This window comes from Giraffa tippelskirchi, chromosome 12, assembly GCF_054371585.1.
Source record: "Giraffa tippelskirchi isolate mGirTip1 chromosome 12, T2T-mGirTip1v1.2.pri, whole genome shotgun sequence".
NCBI lineage: Eukaryota > Metazoa > Chordata > Mammalia > Artiodactyla > Giraffidae > Giraffa > Giraffa tippelskirchi.
In genome coordinates, this window is record NC_137286.1 from 54,764,162 (window position 1) to 54,785,048 (window position 20,887).

The following is a 20,887-nucleotide window of genomic DNA, read 5'->3' on the forward strand; positions in this document are numbered from 1 at the left end:
TTCAAGCTCAGCTTGATTGTTGCTGCTTTATACAGAAGAGACGGTAGGACGAGGTCCATGTGACACAGCTCCACAGCCTCTCCACACAAAGTCACAAGGATATGGAAGTGACTCAGACTGAAGATTATGAGGCCCTCTTTTCTGGGGCTCATAAAAAAAGGTAAATAAAATATGCATGTGTATTTGAAATATCTGTGTTTGTATGTATGCCTGTGTATACATATGCGTATAGAGACATTCAGGTATAATTTGTATAAATGCATATATAAAGACATTAATACATATATAAATACATTAATACATAAATACATGAATATATGATATATATAAGTACATGGTCCAGTGACTCAGCAGTAAAGAACTTACCCATAATGCAGGAGACCCAAGAGATTGAGGTTTGATCCCTGGGTCAAGAAGATCCCCTGGAGGAGGGCATGGCAACCCACTCCAGTATTCTTGCCTGGAGAATTCCATGGACAGAGGAGACTGGCGGGCTACAGTCCATAGGGTCACAAAGAGTTGGACATGACTTAAGTGACTTAGCACAGCACAGGAGATGAATATAAGTACATTAATATATTTCTATTTGTATGCACGAATATATGTATACTTTGCTGACAAAAGTCCATCTAGTCAAAGCTATGGTTTTTCCAGGAGTCATGTATTGACGTGAGAGTTGGACTATAAAGAAAGCTGAGCACCGAAGAATTGATGCTTTTGAACTGTGGTGTTGGAGAAGACTCTTGAGAGTTCCTCAGACAGCAAGGGGATCCAACCAGTCCCTCCTAAAGGAAATCAGTCCTGAATATTCATTGGAAGGACTGATGCTGAAGCTGAAACTCCAATATTTGGCCACCTGATGCGAAGAACTGACTCATTTGAAAAGACCCTGATGCTGGGAAAGATTGAAGGCAGGAGGAGAAGGGGATGACAGAGGATGAGATGGTTGGATGGCATCACCGATTCGAACATGAGTTTGAGCAAACTCCGGAAGTTGATGATGGACAGGGAAGACTGGCATGCTGCAGTCCATGGGGTCACAAAGAGTTGGACACGAATGAGAGACTGAACTGAATGCAAATATATATACATATATATAAGTACATAAATATATATTATATTTATATAAATTGAAAATATCTGTTAATTTATCATTTGATTAAAATCTAGAGGCACTACTAATCTTAATTTCTGCATTAATTGTCCCCAAAGCAAATGAAAAGTAATATCCCTAATAAACATTTCTTCAAAGGAGTCTTTTCCCATTTTTTTAAAAAAGATTAATTTATCACAAAAGTTATTGTCTTAACAGGCTTCCCAGTTGGTGCTAGTGGTAAAGAACCCACCTGCCAATGTAGGAGAGGTAGGAGGCATGGGCTCAATCCTTGGGTCGGGAAGATTCCCCTGGAGGAGGGCATGGCAATGTACTCCATATTCTTGCCTGGAGAATCCCACGAACAGAGGAGCCTGGTGGGCTACAATTAATAGGGTTGCAAACAATTGGACACAACTGAAGCAACCTAGCATGAAGCACGTAGCCTTAAACTCACCAGTGTCTTTTCTACTGTACTTTTCAACAAATGATTTCTGGTACGTTTGTGAAATGTCACAGATGGGTCGTGTCCCAAATGATTAGGGTACTCGTGGAACCTGGTGTTTGGCTCCTAAGCCCTGCACTCCAGGCTGGATGGAGCGTATAAAGCAAATGATGCCTCTATTTGCCTTTGTCTTTAAGCAAGTGAGTAATTGTCTCTCTCCTCGCCTAGTCCCTCCATGGAGAATTTACTGGCCCAAATTTTTAAAAAATCTCCTGCCACACTCCCATTTTCTGTAAGTGCAATTAGTTGCAGGTACAAAATTTGGAGCAAAGAGGCCCCTGGTGGCCTGTTGAGGCTGCAGTTACCCAACTGTGGCTGCAGTTTTTCAGTGCACACTGATTGCACCCACAAAAAGAAAGACTGAACTCCGAAAATGGGTCCCTTTAAGACAGCTGGGGGATCGTACGCCTCAGGTCGGCAAATTGCAATCTTTCCTAGAGGCAGGGCCATCACTCTGGCTCACAACGTGAGTCGGAAATCCAGCTTAGGCATCTCAGCAGAGGGAGACCCCCACCTCCCGCCCCCACCGGGAAAGCAGGTACAGCGCCCTTGCCCCACTTCACTTTGATCTCAGGTGTACCTTGAGGTACCAGTGGACGGTGAACCAGTATATTCAGCCTTCTGGCCTCCATCCCCTGGTTAGTTGACCAGTCAGTCTCCAAAAGGGTTTGAAGAGAGAAATTCAGGCCCCCTGTCAATAGAACACACTTAACCAACTCTAAATTTGCTTTAAAGAGACAGCTACAAAGATTGACTTTTGCCAAGTGACTCACTCCACCGTGTATCAAAAGACATCTGTGTGCTCCCGCCTATTATTAACTGTGGCACTGAGTCCATAAGAAAGGGTTTGGAAGGAATTCCAGTGTGAATCCACTAATTCAATAATCCGATAACATAAATTCGAGTAATGGATATTAATATTGTGTTCAAAACACGCTCACAACTTTTATCTCTCTCTTTCTCAAACAGACAGAGCATGCATAGAGAGAGGCTCCTGATGAAATAATGAAACCCAATTCTCATCTAGAAAAAAGAATCATTATAGGAGGATGGTAATTTACTTTATATGACCTTCAATTGATTATTCTGTGGCTGCAACACAAATATCACAGGAGCTATTGATCGTAAAACCTACCAAATAGATCTCTAATAGCTTTTACTGGGCAAAAATAATTATGCTTGCACTGTGGTCAAACACACATAAACCAATGTGGAGGTATTAATGTATGGTATTATTACCCATCTGTCTACGAGGTATGGAGAAGACCCTTCATGGGAACACCCTATGTCTAAGCCCATGAAAGCTCAATATCCAAGCCAACAATTACAGCCAGTTACACTGAAAAATTGATTACTGTAACTAAAAGCCAGAGCTGGGAAACGGAGGCTGCAGCTTGCTTAATAAAAGTAAAATAATAACGAGAGAAATCCTAATTGAAGAGAAATCCCACTGCCGTGGGTATGTGAATGCAGAAATTGAATTTCCCTCTGGTGTTGGCAGTAGAGGAACTTTTCAGAGTCAAGAGCTTTCTCTCCAGCCCAGATCAAGATCAATGATCAACACCCGTAAAAGGTCAGTGTCTAATCAAAGAACAGATCATCTATCTCTCAAGGAAAAGTGTACAACATAATCCAGCATTGCGGCACTGCTGGCCACAGAGTGCACAGAAAATCCAGGGAAAGAGAAACTCCAGTTCCACTTTGGTGAACAGGAAGGATGCTCTGATCATACAAAATGTGGATCCAGACATTGGAGTGTGACTTGGGGAAGCTTAAAGTGGGCCTGAAGTCGATGAATAAAAAGCCACAAGCTCAAGGTGGAACTTTCTAAGAAAAAAGAGTTCAGAATCCCTCAGTAAGAATCCCCCCACTCCAGTCAATACTTTAAATAATAATGAAAACATGAAACTATCAATAGCAAAAACAACTTCCATTAATATCAGGTATGAAAATGAGTAATGATATATTGAAGGCAAAAGGAGAAGAGGGTGGCAGAGGGTGAAATAGTTACACAGCATCACCGACTCAGTGGAAATGAATTTGAGCAAACTCTGGGAGATGGGGAAGGACAGCGAAGATTGGCATGCTGCAGTCCACGGAGTCTCAAGGAGTCAGACATGACTTAGTGAGTAAACACTCACAACATAATGATATATTTTTAGTATCTAGAATGAATAGACCAGAACGTGAATAGGAGCGAGCGAAGGATAAGGAAACACTATACTCAATAACTTGTAATAACCTATAAAGGAAGAGAATGTAAAGAAAGAATATATGTGTGTATCTGAAATTAACACAATATTATAAGTCAACTGTATTTCACTATTCTTTTCTAATTCACAAAGAAAAGAGACTTTGTTTATCCACTGTGGGTTTTGTGCTGTGTTTGGAGGGAAGAGTAAAGGGTGAAGGAGAGGGGACACTTGCATCCCACAAAACAGAAGAGAACAATACTCCCATGACTCCCATTCATATATCCCATAAAACAGAACAAAATTGGAATGTGCAGCTGGAGGGCTGCGCATTCCAATGACAGGAAAGGTTTTCCAGCGTACTTCTATCCAGACCACACCCAAGACCACGAGAATCAGAACGTTGCTTTGGGCACTGGTATTTTCTTTTTCCCCCCAGTTTTATTAAGATAAAATTGACGTACATCACTGTACAGGTTTAAAGTACATAGCATAATGATTTCACTAATATACATCATGAAATGATTACCATGGTAAGTTTAGTGAGCATCCATCATCTCACATAGATACAAAAAAATATTTTTTTTCCTTGTAATGAGAATTCGAGATTTATTCTCTAAACTTTCATATCCATCATAGGGCAGCTTTAACTATATAAGCGTCATCATGCATATGCTACATCACTAGTATTTATTTATCTTGTAACTGAAAGCTTGCATCTTTTTATTTTGAACCAATTCAACATAATTAAAATTTAGACAATTCTCACACAACACTAGGATACAAATTCAAGTTCCCATAGACTATAAACTAGAAGACCCTGGAAGCACCTGTATTTTCTTAAAAACTCCAAGGTGAGTCTCTTGTGAAGGCGGGTTTGAGAACCACTAACTTTGAAGAGAGACCCTTCCTAGCCCGGGAGGTCTCTAACAAATGGTGAACCTGGAACTTCCCACAGGCACCCTCCCCCAACAGCGATATAGCGCAAATGTTTGTTTCTCTTCCTTTTTGGCATTATCAGTTCCAGTTGCTAAAGGCAGGAAGGCTGGAGTCACTGCTCACTCTCTATTTCATGATTTATGGTTCAGAAGCAAGACAGGGGTAGAGGATTGGGGTGATGCTTGCTGCTGTGGTTGCTTTTTTTGTTTTTAAAAGATATGCTTTCTTTGAGAAACCTTGACCCGCTGATGTCACCAGCAGCAGAGTCTGTTCTGTTCCAAAGCCTTGCCTGGTTGTAATTGACAACTATAGAGACACTGCTGAGGGGAGGGTGTCCGATTCTGCTTGTCCTCAATTGTTCTCAAATTACATGATAAAGTAGAAGTTTTGGATCCTTTATACCAGAAAGAGTTACGGAGTCCAGTTACAAAATCTGTACCACATTAGCAGGACTAATTGTAGCTGCCTCCACAGAGCAGCCTAGGAACTCAGAATTCCAAAAGAAAGGGGCTTGCGATACAATTATTTTGCCTATTTGGAAAAAGAAGACTTCCTGTGATTTGAGGTTCAGCTCTTTCTCTCCACTGTTGCAATCTGTTCTCATGACTCTTAAGATATGGCTTAGGTTTGGGCACCGTATGGAGACTAGCTATTAGTGCAACGTTAATATTGTCCAGTTAGATCTTGGTGAGGCATTGTCTGAAGTGTGCAAGAGGACATTCAGACTCGGCTGGTGAACTCCATCCCTGGTTCATACTATCACAAACAGACCAGAGGCAAAGACCTTTATCACTTGCATGTGTTGTCACTGACTCTTCCTTCCCAAAGGTAAGCATCAGGATTCTTCCGGTTTGGCGAGACTAAAACCGCAGTGAGGGCCCGTGGGTCCACACACACGATCCAAAGCAGGTGTCTGCGAAAACGAATCGCCCCGCGATCCTGCGGACTCCTGGTCGCCAGCGGCGGGCCCCGAGCGCACACCGCCCGGTCACCTGAGCGCACCTGTCCAGTCCTGGCCTCGGAGAAAGCGGGGCTTCCCACGGGCACCGCCAGCCCAGGAGGCGAGCGGAGGGTAGAGGAGGGATGGGGCGGGCGGTCCCGCAGGTGTGGTGGGACTGGCCGCGGCGGCGAGCCGGGCGGGAGGGGGTGGGTGATGGATGGCCTGTCTCCCGGCCCAGGTCCGAGCGGCGGGGCGCGCGGAAGGTAAAAACGCACAAGCCCCGAGCCGGGAGAGCCAGACGCAGGCACAAAAGGACCCGGCTGGGAACGTTTAGATTTTGAGGATGAGTTTCTATTCCATCTCTGTGGGAGAAAGCAAAACGCGCTCTGGGAAAGTGGAGGGCCAAGAACCTCGCAGAATTTTGGACTGACGTTTGACAAATCACTTTGCCATCCGAACAACCCCCTAAGCCTCCACTTCCCAAAGAGCTTCTAACTCCCGTTTGTCGTGTCTGTGAATGATGCTCTATCAGGATCTGAGAAGCGGTATGAAATCAGACCCGAACAGTTGCATCCTTTCATCTCAGGAAATAGCAAAATCATTGAAAATACGTGTAAAGAAATTGTGGAGGGGGATGCACTTTAGATGGCCTGTGCAGGATAAGACAATTGGATATTAAATGTTTAATACAACTTAATTTCAAAAAGAATAAAATGAGAGAGAAAGATGTGTTCTAGAGATATCTGCAGATTAGAATGTGTAAAATTTTCATAATTTGTCTGGCTCTTACGTGTGTAAAAGTCACGAGCAATTTGAATATGTTTTGTTTATCCTTGCAAAAAGATGACAGCGAGTGGTTTTAGGCAATTCGGTTTAAGAAGTGTCCTTTTAAAAACTCATTAGGTTGAGAGCGAGGGTTGAAGCAGACAGACTGGTTAACAGGAAAAAATACATCGTGAAGCATCATGGAGATGGGACTGGTAGAGAGCTATCGTATCATCAGGGCTCTTTGGCAACTGAAGGCCAGGTCGGTTCACCGTGAGCATTTCGTCCTGTACAAGCGGCGAGCTGAAGGCAATACATCTCTTGTCCAGGAATAAGGCAGTCCTGGCTGAACGCTGATGCAGTCACCTCTGAGAGCAAAAGAGTTTAGAGAATATAGTGGCTTTATACATACATATATATATATATATATATGCCTATATGTGTGTGTGTGTGCGTTTGTGTGTGTGTGTGCGCGTTTGTGTGTGTGTGTGAGGGAAATGTTCTAGTTGTGCTTTAGAGCAGTCACCAACCCCCTCTGCCCCCCCACTACACCACTAACAAAATGAAATCCACGTTTAAAATAGCAGTAAGTGAGACTGAACCATGTCACAAAGATGTACTTTATCTCACTGTGGTTGAAAAGTGATCAGGGGAGAAAGAACTTGCATTCATTTCTCTTTTAAATGCTATATTTTAAAGCTCTAAGTTTAGAAAACAGAAAAAAAAAATAAAGGAAACCTAATAATCCCATCAGGCTAACACTGATAGTATATACCGAAAAAGAAAAGAAACAAGTACACACATAAATCCATGCATTTAAAAAAAAATATTTTTCTGGATGCTTAAATACTTTTATAAAAGAGTACATTTGAATCCTGTGGGGTTGTTTTGTATAATGTCAAAATAGTTTGTTTTTTTTTAAATTACTGGTAGTAGAGAATAGCCCTATTTATCAGTTTTAATAATAGTATATTTTATGGAGCATATGTAGTTAATTTCCTTAACCATTTCCCCATTGTTGGATAGTCAGGTTGCTTCTAGATTTCAGTAAAGTAAATACTACAATAAGGGACATCTTAAGGCAAAATTTTCATGTTTGAATTTATTTATTTCAAATAAATTTTAATGGAGTAAATAAGCCATGCTTTATGGACATTTTGATAGTTTCATAATAGTTTCCAAGCTATTTTGCTAAAAAAAAAAAAGTATCCTTTCATCCTACCAATAGGAAAATATTAGGCCACATATTTTACAGTATACTCAGTATTATTCAGAATATTAATTAAAATATTTGGTAATTAGAAAGTGAAAATTATTTCTTTTTTGATTATTAACAAAGTTGTCTTTTAAAAAAAAATTCTTTCTGCTTCCCTTCTTCTGAATTCTTTGGTTCCCTTTTTATTTCATTATTGGTTTCATTTTTATTTCATTATTTCGGGTAGCCCTGAAGCCCCCACATATAAAAATAAAAGAGTGTTTTTACAAATCACTCCTTCATGGTGTTAATTTTGAACTAAGGTGGTGACCCCTGGTTAAAATAATCGCAGCAAGAAATCTTGGGCAAAATTGAGTCAGGTTGCAATTTAAAATGATCTACTGAATTTAGGTTTCCAGCAGGCTTCTTCCACCGTACCTTCATGGTGGCACATAAAACGATATTATCATCTGTGAAATTACCTCGGAAACTTGAGGTACTTTATAGCAAGTCGTATTCTCTCATTAGGAAACTCAGACCCGGTGATTTTTGCACTGCCATTCTTTCAAGCCTGAAAATTTGTGTTGTTTACTTAAACTGTGATGCGATCATTTAAAAATGCCTTCGTGCATTCCGGCACCTTCCACAAGTGAACCAGTGCCCAGTAAATAAAGTAGCAGCCCACGTCCCTTTTAGCAAAAGCTATATATCTGTTCAGACTTGTAATTTGCTCCGTTTATATCCTTTGCCCTTGAACTCTGGTTATTAACGCAATGTTTCTCCAAATGATGCCATATAACTCTGCTCCGAGCACATTCACGGTGACACCCCACAAACATTCCAAGGGCCAGGGCCAGCCAGGGAAGGGAAGGAAGGACGGCTGAATTGTGGGAGTTGCAGTGCATTACTCAACACGGAGTGGCTGTAAAACTATGACTGTTAATATTCAAATTGCAACAAGGCCAGGGCCAGCCTTAGCTAATATTCTGAGGTCTGGTTGGAAAGCAATTTAGCAAAGTAGCTTTGATTAAAAAAGAAACAACCAGAATCACCTCTCCCAAGAAAGGAACTAAAAACCTTTCAAAGGATTTGAGGCAGGTGCTCTAATTATACATTTAAAAAATTATTATGGTGGTTTTGGAGAGGAGAACTGTTCAGTTACAAAATGCATATCATGTGTGTGGTGAAACTATGGACCAAACTCCTTTGTGTAAACTGTAATGAAATATACCACTTTTTTTTTTGTTATAATTGTTTATATCATACATCTTACATAAGACAATTGAGCATTGGGTTTATTGATTTCATCTAAAAAATAAAAAAATTACTAATTAATCTTGTGTGAAACTTTGGACAGGGAGTGGGACCAGTCTTCCTCACAATATCTGTGAAGGGATGCACTGATTCACCAAGTTAATAATTTTGAGAATGCAGAGATGGTGCAAAATCTACTTTGGAACGGACACTGTTCTCTCACATTTTAGAAAAGAGCACTTACAAAAAAGGTCCCATTCTTTTGAAATAAGAAAGTCATACATATGCAGTAATATGTCCAAGACAGAGCTTGTCCATATTTGTTTATTTTGAAATATTGTATTTGGTTCAAAATAATGTTTTAAAAAAGTTTAGTTTTTCAAAGCTCTTTATTACAATAGATTTTAATAGATTTACATTGAAATGACTTTACTGCAAAAGTCCTTTTTTTTTTTTTTTGGCATTTTACCTGGAAGCAAATTGTTCACAGCAATGAGATTTAATTTGTACGCCTCCTCCCCAAATCCTAGGCTATGCATAATGCAGTTCATGCAAAAAATGTTGATGGGAATGAGAAAATAATATACCATCAAATATTGAATTTCATGCTGAAACATAAGCTGCCTGGAACCTCTGGGCACACATCTGTATTTTTAGTGCTCTATGTGCCTTTAGAAATAAGTAAGAAAAGAAAAACTGAAACTACTCCAATTGACTACACTATTAATTTTTTTGACACAAAGCATGATTTGAATATATTTGCATGTCCAAATATACACATGTGATTATTGCCAATAGAAAATACATAAGCCATAGGTTCCCATGAACACCAAACACACTCAATGTATTAGCTGCTCTCATTCTGGTATTATTCCCAGAGGAAAAGGAGTTCCAGGTTCCAAGTAAGATGTATTACAGTACTTGGGGAAAGTCTTTTCGTAGATATGGAGCCATGCATTTTCCTCATAGTCTGTCTCTAATCGACTGCACCTAAATTGAAAGAGGTTTTTAACCTTTAATTAAAGAAACCAATCTAGTGATCTTAATTTGAGAACACTGTTTGGCTGAGGAACATAAAAACATAAATAAGGGGATTTTAGCATTTTTCTGAGAATTTCAGAATATCATACTTAATGAGTGAGCAGAATCATGAGACCGACACCTTGGTTACATTATTCATCTCTAAATCCCCATCTGATGAGTACCTGATGAACCAGTTCCAGTCTAGTTTTTGTGTTAAATGCATAAAAGAAGGAAGTTGAAAGTTTATTGTACATCATTTGGAATGTACATCAACTGTAATAAAATTATGAGCTTTATAATACTGAGACTTTTTCATTAAAATCAACCTTGTGGTATGGATGGTTTTCTACTCGTGAAACCTCGAGGTGTTTGTTTTTATATATTTCATTCAGAAAATTGTGATCCCACTGTGCCAGTAAAATCAAGTTCGAAGAGCCTGGCTCACGTGTTTTTGCATTTTCAGGGCTAAATGACTGCTAAAATGCACGTGAGACCTAAAAATGTGTACTGAGTTAGATACATAGTCTATATTAATTGCAAGTAGATGTTATGTCATTTGGTACAGGACATGTATTCTGTTGATAGAATGATAACATAGCTTATTAAAAATTCTGAAGGTCTTGAAATTTGATGATTCTCCACAGACTAGACTTTGGACTTTCTGCCTTGCTCTCCTAAGTAAAATGCATTTATACACAAGGCAGACAATATGTAGTATAGTTACACCTGCAGTAGTTTCAAATATTTGACTCCAAAATGTAATGAATGACCATTCCTGGTTCTATTCTTTATTTCCCTTTTCATAATTGCAGCTGCCTCCAACATTTCTATTTTATTTCTTCAGAATTCACTTTGCTATCTGTAAGCAAGATGCTGGTATTGCTATGTCTTAACAACTACTTCTTCCTCTTCTCTGCCTTCTTAAAGTTATTTGAATTTGGGGCATTATCAATGGACTTTCCACAAAAGAAGAAGAAGATTTGTCTCTCTTTACCACTCCAGCTCCCAACTATACTTATGTCTTTAATATTCTTAATACTGTTATATTGTATTTTTTATTAATATTCAGTGTGTAATATTACCAATGAATTCTGCTGAGCACTGTGGTAGGGAATAAACAAACCTTTTCTTACACATTTTCTGTTTTTCATAGAGTTAATAATTCCTTTGGTTTTAATTTTTTTGTTCTTTTACTTCCTTTCTAGGTAGTCGCCGCTAAGTCATCACTAAATTCTCTGGCAGTCTCCTCTTAAGACATTCATATACTTCAGTTACTTTTTTAAGACTTTCATTCTGGAAACTTCTACCTCCTTCTAGACCAGCAACCCTCATCATCTGGGCACTGCTGTCCTTCTGGACTCTCCCTTCAGAACTATGCTCTGCCAGTCTGCTGTGTTGGGTCTTCTATCGCTGTATCTCTTTTCTTTCTTTTTCTTGCTTTAATCTCTTATATATGTGGCACCCATCCCCCTATGACTAAGTATAAAAAGGAGGGAGGCTTTGCAGTCTAAAAGTATTCTTGTTTTAGCCACCCTGTTAACTAGTAATCTTCTTGGACTAGAATTCTAGGATAGAAAATCTTTTCCTTTCTACTTTTATAAGTATCTTTATCAAAAAGTCAATTTGGGGTCATTTTTATAAAATACAAATCAATGATTAGGTAATTAACATAGTCTATCAAAATGAAATTTAAAGACATGGCACCCAAAAAAGAGTTTTATTATTTTATTTGTGATTATAAAGCACTTTGTAGTTTTTTAAAAATTTTACTTAGAAACACTACAGTACTATAGTGTATAATTTTCCACCTTTCTAGAAGATTCTAATTGTGCATACCACATGTCCTAGTGTTTTCTTAACTTCATTTTAATATTTATATCGTTTATATGTTATTTTTTTATGTAGCATGTTATTGATTATCAGCAATTGATTATTCCCCAAATTAGTGGAGGATTGCTGACTATAAAGTGAAATATGTATGAAATATGAATGTATGATGCTGAATTGAGCTCCGCGTTGGCTGACAAAGCAAAAGGTACCACACCTTAAAGAAGATTAATTTCTATTATGAGATTACTGAAAAGTGAAAATTAAAATAGGAGAAATAGATTATATTATAGAAGAGTTATAGTCAACAAGATAAGATTTAATTAAAGTAAGTTATTCCAAATCCTACTTGCATATGCAAATTTTGATAAGCTGAGTGCTAGGCCTTAAACACACTTTCTTAAAACCTTAAAACAAAACCTACTACCTAGCATTGAAATATTGTGGGGACTATTCTTTTGGATATGTGATTCACTGCATTTTACTTGAATAAACATTCTACCTTTACAGTGATTTATTGAATCAGCTTCCATAAATTCTAATTAACAAGAAAACTGGTAAATATCTAAGAACACTATAAAATCATTCCTCCCAAGAATTGTACACAGTGAAGTAAAAGTGAGAGTGGATATAAAATAAGATTTTAAAAATATTACCAACTTTAATATCATTCTCATAAGCTTCACAAGTCCAGTGCAATATATTTCAGGCCTGTGAAGGTCAATACAAAATGACAGATTGAAAAACTGTACGTGACTTGCAAAAGTCACTTTTAGGCAAGCTGTTTACCAAGACTTAAATTAAATTAAAGCTTACCTTGTATCAGACATTTTTATTTTAACTGGATTATGGCCTCGTTTTCAAAGATCACTTTTATCCCTGGTTGTCAAGTAGATATTACCATTTTGAAAATGAGCTTGATAGCATGTGGCAAATACTGATTAAGTGCTGGCCCTTTTCCTTGAAGAAATGAATTTTTATCATTGGAAATAAAATACCAAGTTTTGTTTTTTTGTTTTTGTTTTTTCTCTCATAATTCGCAACTTCTTCCTGAGGTTGTAATTGACAGAAGGTGTGGGTTCCAGAGTTTGTTAACACAGGATTTGAGCCAGACACAGCTGGGTTCAAATCCCATGTCTGTTGCTTATAAGAAAGCTACTAAACTTATCTGTGGTCACTGGTTACCTCGCAAGTGAAACAGGGATAATCACTGGTGTTTATCAGAATTTAATAAGGTATGTAGGACAGAGCCTGGCTTAGAGGAAGCACACTCATAATCTGAAAGTCATTGTTGCTGTTTATGATTTCATTGTTGGTTTCACATCTGTATTATTATCATTTTCTTATATTTTTATTATTAACTTTTCTACCAACTGGCATTATAATTTTAATGCTCTGGGTTTCAGATATTATATACTAAAGATATTAGAGATGAAGTTCCTGAAATGACGTATTTTTAACCACATCAAACTGGTTCTCTATGCCTGAAGTTTCTAGCACTTTGCCTGTTCTAAAACCCTTATCATCGGAGAGTGAACACCTTGAAAGTTTGCAAATCTCACTGCTTAGAACTTTCTCTGGATGAATCTGGTTTAGAGATGAGCCCACGCCTGTTGCATTTTCTGGTTCATTATGCCGCTCCAGTTTTCTTTTCTAAGGTCTGCCTCCATGGCTGCCAAGGAGAAATCAACCAGACAAGGGACGCGGCTCTATCTGTCCATCGTGACCTTAGGACACTCCTGTTGCTACCAGTACAGTTCTTGTCACATGTCCCATCATTGCACAACTTGTGAGATGGATGAGCTGATTTGACTTTGTCAGTGCTGTCTAGTTTACCTTCATTTTTTCAGGATAGGTCTAAGCTTATTAGGCACAAAATAAATGGAAATTTGGGTCACACCTTATTAAACACTCTTTATTAAACATTTCATTAAAAACTAGTTTTCAGAATAAAGACATTTTCACTAGCAGTCTCCAAAAGTGACCATTGACATTTCAAGTGCCACCATGAACTCAGTCATATATTTGATGTTCTAATCCAATTATCATATGTCAAAAACCCCCACATTAATTATTAAGCATAGCACATTAAAAAAACACATAATACAAATGCACCTTTTGTTGAATCATAAGGCATACACTCTCATGTATAACTTGGTTAATCATTCCAGATGTCTTCCACAGGTCCTGTGTCCATGAAGACTAACCAAGAGTGTCATTTATATTTAGTAATGTAGAAAGAAAAGCTATATAATTTGGTCCTTCAATCCTTCAGATTCAGATGTCAGGTCCAGTAGTCTGAACACCTTTGAGGGTGGTGGTGGGCAGAGATGGGCAGAGCTGGCCTGGTATCCAAAGAAGTACTGGCAAAATCTTTACATGGTAGAAGGAACTTAGGCAAGAAGAGAAGCAGAATCAGCCACTGGCTAGGAGTGGGGACAAGCTTGCCGTATCTGCTCAAATTCTGGAGGAGGTTTCAAAATAATGATACTAGTAGATCATAGTTTTAAAAAATTAAAGACAAATTTTGGAACAGTTTTAGGAAGGTTGAAAAGAAGGAACAGAGATTTATACCCCTGTGCTCATACATGCATGGCTTCCCCCGTTATCAACATTACTCACCAGAATGGTATTTTTTTCCCCGGGGATTACTGTATATCGACACATCATAATCGCCAAAAGTTTGTCATCTATCTTTGAGTTCATTCACCCAAGGTGATGTACAGTTGTTGGATTTAGACTAATCTATAATGACACTTACTGTTATAGCATCATATGAAGTACTTTCACTGCACTCAAATCCTCTGTGCTCTGCCAATTCACCTTTCTGCCCCAGGGCCATGCCTTGTTCTTGTTTAGTCACTAAGTCGTGTTCGACTCTTTTGCAGCCCTATGGATTGCATCCCATCAGGCTCCTCTGTCCATGGGATTTCCCAGGCAAGAATACTGGAGTGGGTTATCATTTCCTTCTCCAGAGGATCCTCCTTACCCAAGGATCAAACCCACGTCTCCTGCATTGGCAGGGAGACTCTTTACCACTGAACCACCAGGCGAGCCCCGCATGGTCACCTCTAGTGACCACTGATTTTTTTTTATTGTATCATAGTTGGAGTCATACAGTAGGTAGTCTTTTCAAATTGGCTTCTTTCATCTAGTAATATGCATTGAAAGTTCTTCTGTGTCTTTTCATAATTTAATAGGTCATTTCTTTTTAGTGCTGGATAATGTTCCACTCTCTGGATGTATCACAGTTTATATATCCATTCACCTACTGAAGGACATCATAGTTGAGGTGGCTGTGGCAGTTTTTAAAATGAGACACCATAAATTCTGCTGCATTTATCAACTCTTCCTTTCATGAAAGATTTCTCTGTAACATGCAGTGCTGTTTTACCTACAGTACCTACAGTAGAATTTCCATCAAGATTGGAGTCAATCCTTTCAAACTCTGCTGCTGCTTTATCAACTAAGGTTATGTAATACTCTAAATTCTTTGTTGTCATTTCAATAATCTTCGTAGCGCCTTCACCAGGAGTAGACTCTATTGCAAGAGATCATTTCCCTTGTTCATCCATAAGGAGCAATTTATCTATTCAAATTTTATCATCAAATTGCAATTGAGTCACATCTTCAGACTTCACCTCTAATTCTGGTTCTCTTGTGATTTCTATCACATATGCACTGAAGTTCTGAACACATCAAAGTTATCCATGAAAATGGGCATCAACTTATTCCATACCCCTGTGTATGTTGATATTTTGACCTCTTCCCATGCATGACAAAAGTTTTTAATGGCAACTAGAATGGTGAATCCTATCCAGAATGTTTTAAATCGAATTTTCTCAGATCCATCAGAGGATCTAAGGCAGCTAGAGCCTCATATATATTTCTTAAATAATAAGACTTTAAAGTTAAAATGACTCCTTGATTCCATAGGCTGCAGAATGGATGTTGTGATAGCAGGCATGAAAACAATATTAATCTCTTTGTACATCTCCATCAGAGCTCTTGGGGAAGCAAGTGCATTGTCCGTGAGCAGAAATACTTTGAGAGGAATCTTTTTTTTTTTTTTCTTCCCTAAGCAGTATATCTCAATAATGGGCTTAAAATATTCAGTAAACCATGTTGTGAACAAATGCGCTGTCATCCAGGCTTTATTGTTCCATTTATAGAGCACAGGCAGACAGATTTAACATGATACTTAAGGGGCCCTAGAATTTTTAGAATGGTAAATGAGCATTGGCCTCAACTTAGTCACCAGCTGCAGTAGTTCCTAATAGGAGAGTCAGCAAAAAAAACTGCAGATATTTGTCCAATGCTTTTTCTGCTTCTATTGACATGATCATGTGATTTTTTTCTTTCTTAGTCTGCTTGTATGACTAATAGCTTTTTTAAAAAAAGTTTTTTGGAATTTGCCCCTGCGCTTTATCTTTATTTCCAGTGTCATTGAGAAAAAATTGACATGTAACTTTGTGAAAGTTCAAGGTATATGGTGTGATGATTTGATATGACTGTATCTTGCAAAATGATTACCACGATAATTTGAAGCTTTGAATTCAGCACTGATTTCTCCTCTCTAGCTATGGAAGTCCTAGATGACATCTTCTTCCTGTAGAAGGATATTTTGGCTGCATTGAAAATCGGTTGTTTAGTGTAGCCACCTTCTTTCATTTTCTTAGCTAGATCTTCTGGATAACTTGTAGCAACTTTTATATCAGCAATTGCTACTTAACCTTGTTTTTTTACATTATGAAGATAGCTTCTTCCTTAAACCTAATGAATCAGCCTCTGCTAGCTTCAAACTTTTCTTCTGCAGCTTCTTCACCTCTCTTAGTATTCATAGAATTGAAGAGAGTTAGGGACTTGCTATGGATTGTGCTTTGGCTGAAGAGACTGTTGTGGCTGGTTTGATATTCTCTCCAGACAGCTAAAACTTTATCCATATCAGCAATAAGGCTGTTTGCTTTCTTATCATTCATGTATTCACTGGAGTAGGTAATTTTAATTTCCTTTCTGCTTATCTCAGCTTTCTATATGCCTTCCTAACTAAGTTCAATCATTTCTGGACTTCCCTGATGGCTCAGACAGAAAAGAATCTGCCTGCTGTGTGGGAGACCTGGGTTTGATCCCTGGGTTGAGACGATCCCCTGGAGAAGGGAACAGCTACCCACTCCAGTATTCTTGCCCAGAGAATTCCACAGACAGAGGAGCCTGGAAGTCTACAACCCATTGGGTTGCAAAGAGTCAGACATTTGATATAAAATGAGAGACATGTGACTGTTCCTTTCACTTGAACACTTAAATACCATTATAAGGTTATTAATTGGCCTGATTTTAATATTGTTGTGTCTCAGGTTAGAAGGAGGCCCAACGGTAGAGAAAAAGATGGAGGAACAGCCAGTTGGTGGAGCAGTCAGAACACAGACAACATTTATCTAGTAAGTTTCCGGTCATATATAAGGGCATGATTTGTGGCAGCCCAGGTCAATTAAAATTGCAACATCAAAGATGACTGACTACAGATAACAGCAAATAATATGATACTAATGAAAAAGTATAAGATGTTTCACAAATTGCCAAAATATGACCTAGAGACACAGAGTGAGCAAATGTTGTTGGGAAAATGGTGTTGATACATTTCCTTGACACTGGTTGTCACAACTCTTCAATTTGTAGAAGATGCAATGTCTGCAAAGTGCAATAAAGTGAACATGGAATATTTGCAGGGATTTTTTTTGCAAATATCCTTTATGAAGGTGAGAAAATTCCTCTCCATTCCTAGTTCAGATTTTTTAAAAATCACAAATGGATTCGATTTTGTCCAGTGTTTTTTCTGCTTCTATTGATATGACCATGTGATTTTTTTTTTTAGCCTGCTTGTATGAACAAGTTGTTTTTTTTTTAATTTTTTGAACTTGTACTTTATCTTTCTTTCCACTCACATTGAGAAAAAAATGGCCATGTAACTTTGTGTAAGTTTAAGGTATACAGTGTGGTGATTTGATATGTATCTTGCAAAATGATTACCACAATAAGGTTAGTTAACACATCCATTATTGTTGTTGCTGTTTAATCACAGCCCACCAGCCTCCTCTGTCATGGGATTTCCCAGGCAAGAATACTGGAGTGGGTTTCCATTTCCTTCTCCAGGGGATCTTCCTGACCCAGGGATTGAACCCAAGTTTCCTGCGTTGCAGGTGGATTCTTTACTGCTCAGCCACCAGGGAAACCCAGCACATCCATTTTTTCACATAATTAAAATTTTGTGTGTGCATTATAAGAGCACATAAGATTTACTCTCTTAGTAACTTCCCAGCCAGTAATATAATATTGATAACTACAGTTGCCATGCAGTACATTTGATCCCCAGTATTACTTATCTTACAATTGGATGTTTCACTTTGATCAACATCTCCCTACCACCCACCCCTTGCAGCCTCTGGCAACTAGTACTCCACTCTGTTTTTATGAATTTCACCTTTCATTTTAGATCCCATATATGAGAAAGAGTGTACAGAATTTGTGTTTCTCTGTCTCACTTATTTTATTTATCATAAAGCTCTCAAGGTCCATTCAGTTCATTTTAAGTGACAGGATTTCATTTTTATGCCCAAATTATATCCCATTTTCTTTATCCATTTTTCTGTTGATGAACGCTTAGATTAATCTTATGTCTTGGTGGTGGTGATGGTTTAGTTGCTAAGTTGTGTCTGACTCTTGCCACCCCATGGACTGTAGCCTGCCAGGATCCTCCCTCCATGGGATTCTCCAGGCAAGAATACTGGAGTGAATTGCCATTTCCTTCTCCAGGGGATCTTCCCGACCCAGGAAACGTACCCAGGTCTCCTGCACTGCAGGCAGATTCTTTACCAACTGAGCTACAGGGAAGCCCCATAATTTTATGCCTTGGCTATTGTGAAACATGCTGCAGTGAACATAAATCCACAGCTATCTCTTTGAGATGGAAATTTAATTTCCTTCAGATATAAACTCAGAATTGGGGTGACTGGATCATAGGATAGTTCTGTTTCTAATTGTGTGAGAAAACTCCATATATTTTCCAAGTGGATGGACCAGTTTACTTTCCCATCAACAGTGTACCAAGTTCCCTTTTTCTGCATATCCTCACCCACACTTAACCATTCTAACAGGTGTGAGGAGGAATATTATTGTGGCTTTCATTCACATTTCCATGATGATTAGTAATTTTCACTGTATTTTCATGTGTCTCTTGTCTGTTTGCCTGCATTCTTTAGAAAAATGTCTGCCCAAGTCCTCTTCTCAATTTTTTAAATTTTTAGAATTTTTTTTTGCTATTGAGTTGTATGAGTTCCTTACATATTTGGGATATTAACCTCTTATCTGATATCTGATATGCAGATTTTTTTTTTTTTTTTTTTTTTTTTGCCATTCAGTAGGCTGCTTGTTCACTCTGTTGTTTATTTCGCTGTACAGAAACTTGTCAGTCTGATGTAGTTCCACTTGTATGTTTTTGCCTCTGTTGCCTGTGCTTTTGGCATTATCTAAAAACTCATTGCCAGCATCAGTGTCAAGGAGTGTCTCTATATTTTCTTTTAGGGTTTTTACAGTTTCAGATAGTATATTATAGTCTTTAATCCATTTCAAATTATTTTTTTAAAGTGATATAAGGTAGGGATCCAATTTCATTCTCTGGCAGGTAAGTATCTAGTTTTTTCAGCATCACTTCTTGAAAAGACTGTCTTTTCCCCTTTGAGTATTTTTGGCTCCCTTTACAAATATTAATTGACCCTCTATTTGTGAGTTTATTTCTGTGCTACCTATTATACTCCATGTGTGTGTTTTATGCCACTACCATTCTTTTGATTACTATTGTTTTCTGGCATATTTGAAATTAGGGGGAGGGATGCCTCCAACTTTGCTCTTTTTTTCTCGAAAATATTTTGAGTATTCAGGGTCTTCTGTGGTTCCATATGAATCTTAGGATTGTTTTTTCTATTTCTGTGAAAAATGTCATTGGAATTTTGATAGAGACGTTATTCAGTCTATAGATGGCTTTGAGTAGTACAGCCAGTTTAACAATATTCTTCCAATACATGAGTGAGAAATATCTTTTCCTTTGTTTCTTCTTTAACTTCTTTCATCAGTGTCATAGTTTTCCATGTACAGGTCTTTCACCTCCTTAGTTAAGTTTATTCCTAAGTATTTTATCACTTTTGATATGATTATAAATTGTGTTATTTTATTTCTTTTTCAGATATTTTATTGTTAATGTAGAGTAGTGCAACTGATTTTTGACTGCTGATTTTGTATCTTTCAACTACTGAAATCATTTATTAGTTCTAAAAGCTTTTGGTGAAAGCTTTAGGGTTGCTACATCTATAATATCATAACATCCACAAATAGAAACAATTTTATTTCTTCCTTTCTGATTTGGATGAGTTTACTTTTTTTTCTTGCCTAAGTGTTCTGACTTGAATTTCTAGTACTATGTTGAATAGGAATGGTAAGAGCAAGCACCCATATCTTATTCTTAATTTTAGAGGAAAAGCTTTCAGCTTTCCACCATTGATTTTGTTCATCATGGGTTTGTCATATATAGCCTTTATATATTCATGTATAACTTTCCTGTTCACAATTTTTAAAAGCTTTTATCATAGAAGAGTGTTGAATTTTGTCAAATGTTTCTTCCTACATCTGTTGAGAATATCATGTGATTTTTATTCTTCATTCTATTAATGTGGTATATCACCTTTATTGATTTGCATATATTGAGCCAAACTGGTGTCCCAGGGATCATTCTCATTTAACCATGGCATATGATCCTTCTAAAGTGCTGTTGAATTTGATTTGCTAAAATTTTGTTCAGAATATTTTTCATTTATATTCATTAGGGATTTTCGGCCTGTAGTTTTTTTTTTTTTTTTTTAATATATTGTGCTTACCTGTCTTTGCTGTCAGGGTGATGCTGGCCTCATAAAAAGAGTTCAAAAGTGTTCCAGTCTCTTCAATTTTTTTGTTAGCATTTGAGGAGGATTGATGCTAATTCTTCTTTAGAATAGGATTCACCAGGGAAACCGTCTGATTCTGGACTATCCTTTCTTGGGAGGATTTTAATTACTTTCTCCCCCTCCTTGGTCTTTATTGATCTAGTCAGATATTCTGTTTCTTCTTG

The 20,887-nt window shown here is 37.8% G+C and overlaps 1 protein-coding gene across 1 annotated transcript in view; it reads left to right on the forward strand.

Moving 5' to 3' along the window:
• The first annotated feature begins 1,971 nt into the window (after positions 1-1,971).
• The window catches only part of LOC145528617 (uncharacterized), a 32,372-nt gene continuing 13,456 nt past the window's right edge, over positions 1,972-20,887 (forward strand). The window contains exons 1-4 of the mRNA XM_081547274.1: positions 1,972-2,136; positions 3,346-3,415; positions 5,606-5,790; positions 17,088-17,171. Coding sequence (XP_081403400.1) covers positions 1,972-2,136; positions 3,346-3,415; positions 5,606-5,790; positions 17,088-17,171 — 504 coding nt within the window. The remainder of the gene's footprint in view (positions 2,137-3,345; positions 3,416-5,605; positions 5,791-17,087; positions 17,172-20,887) is intronic.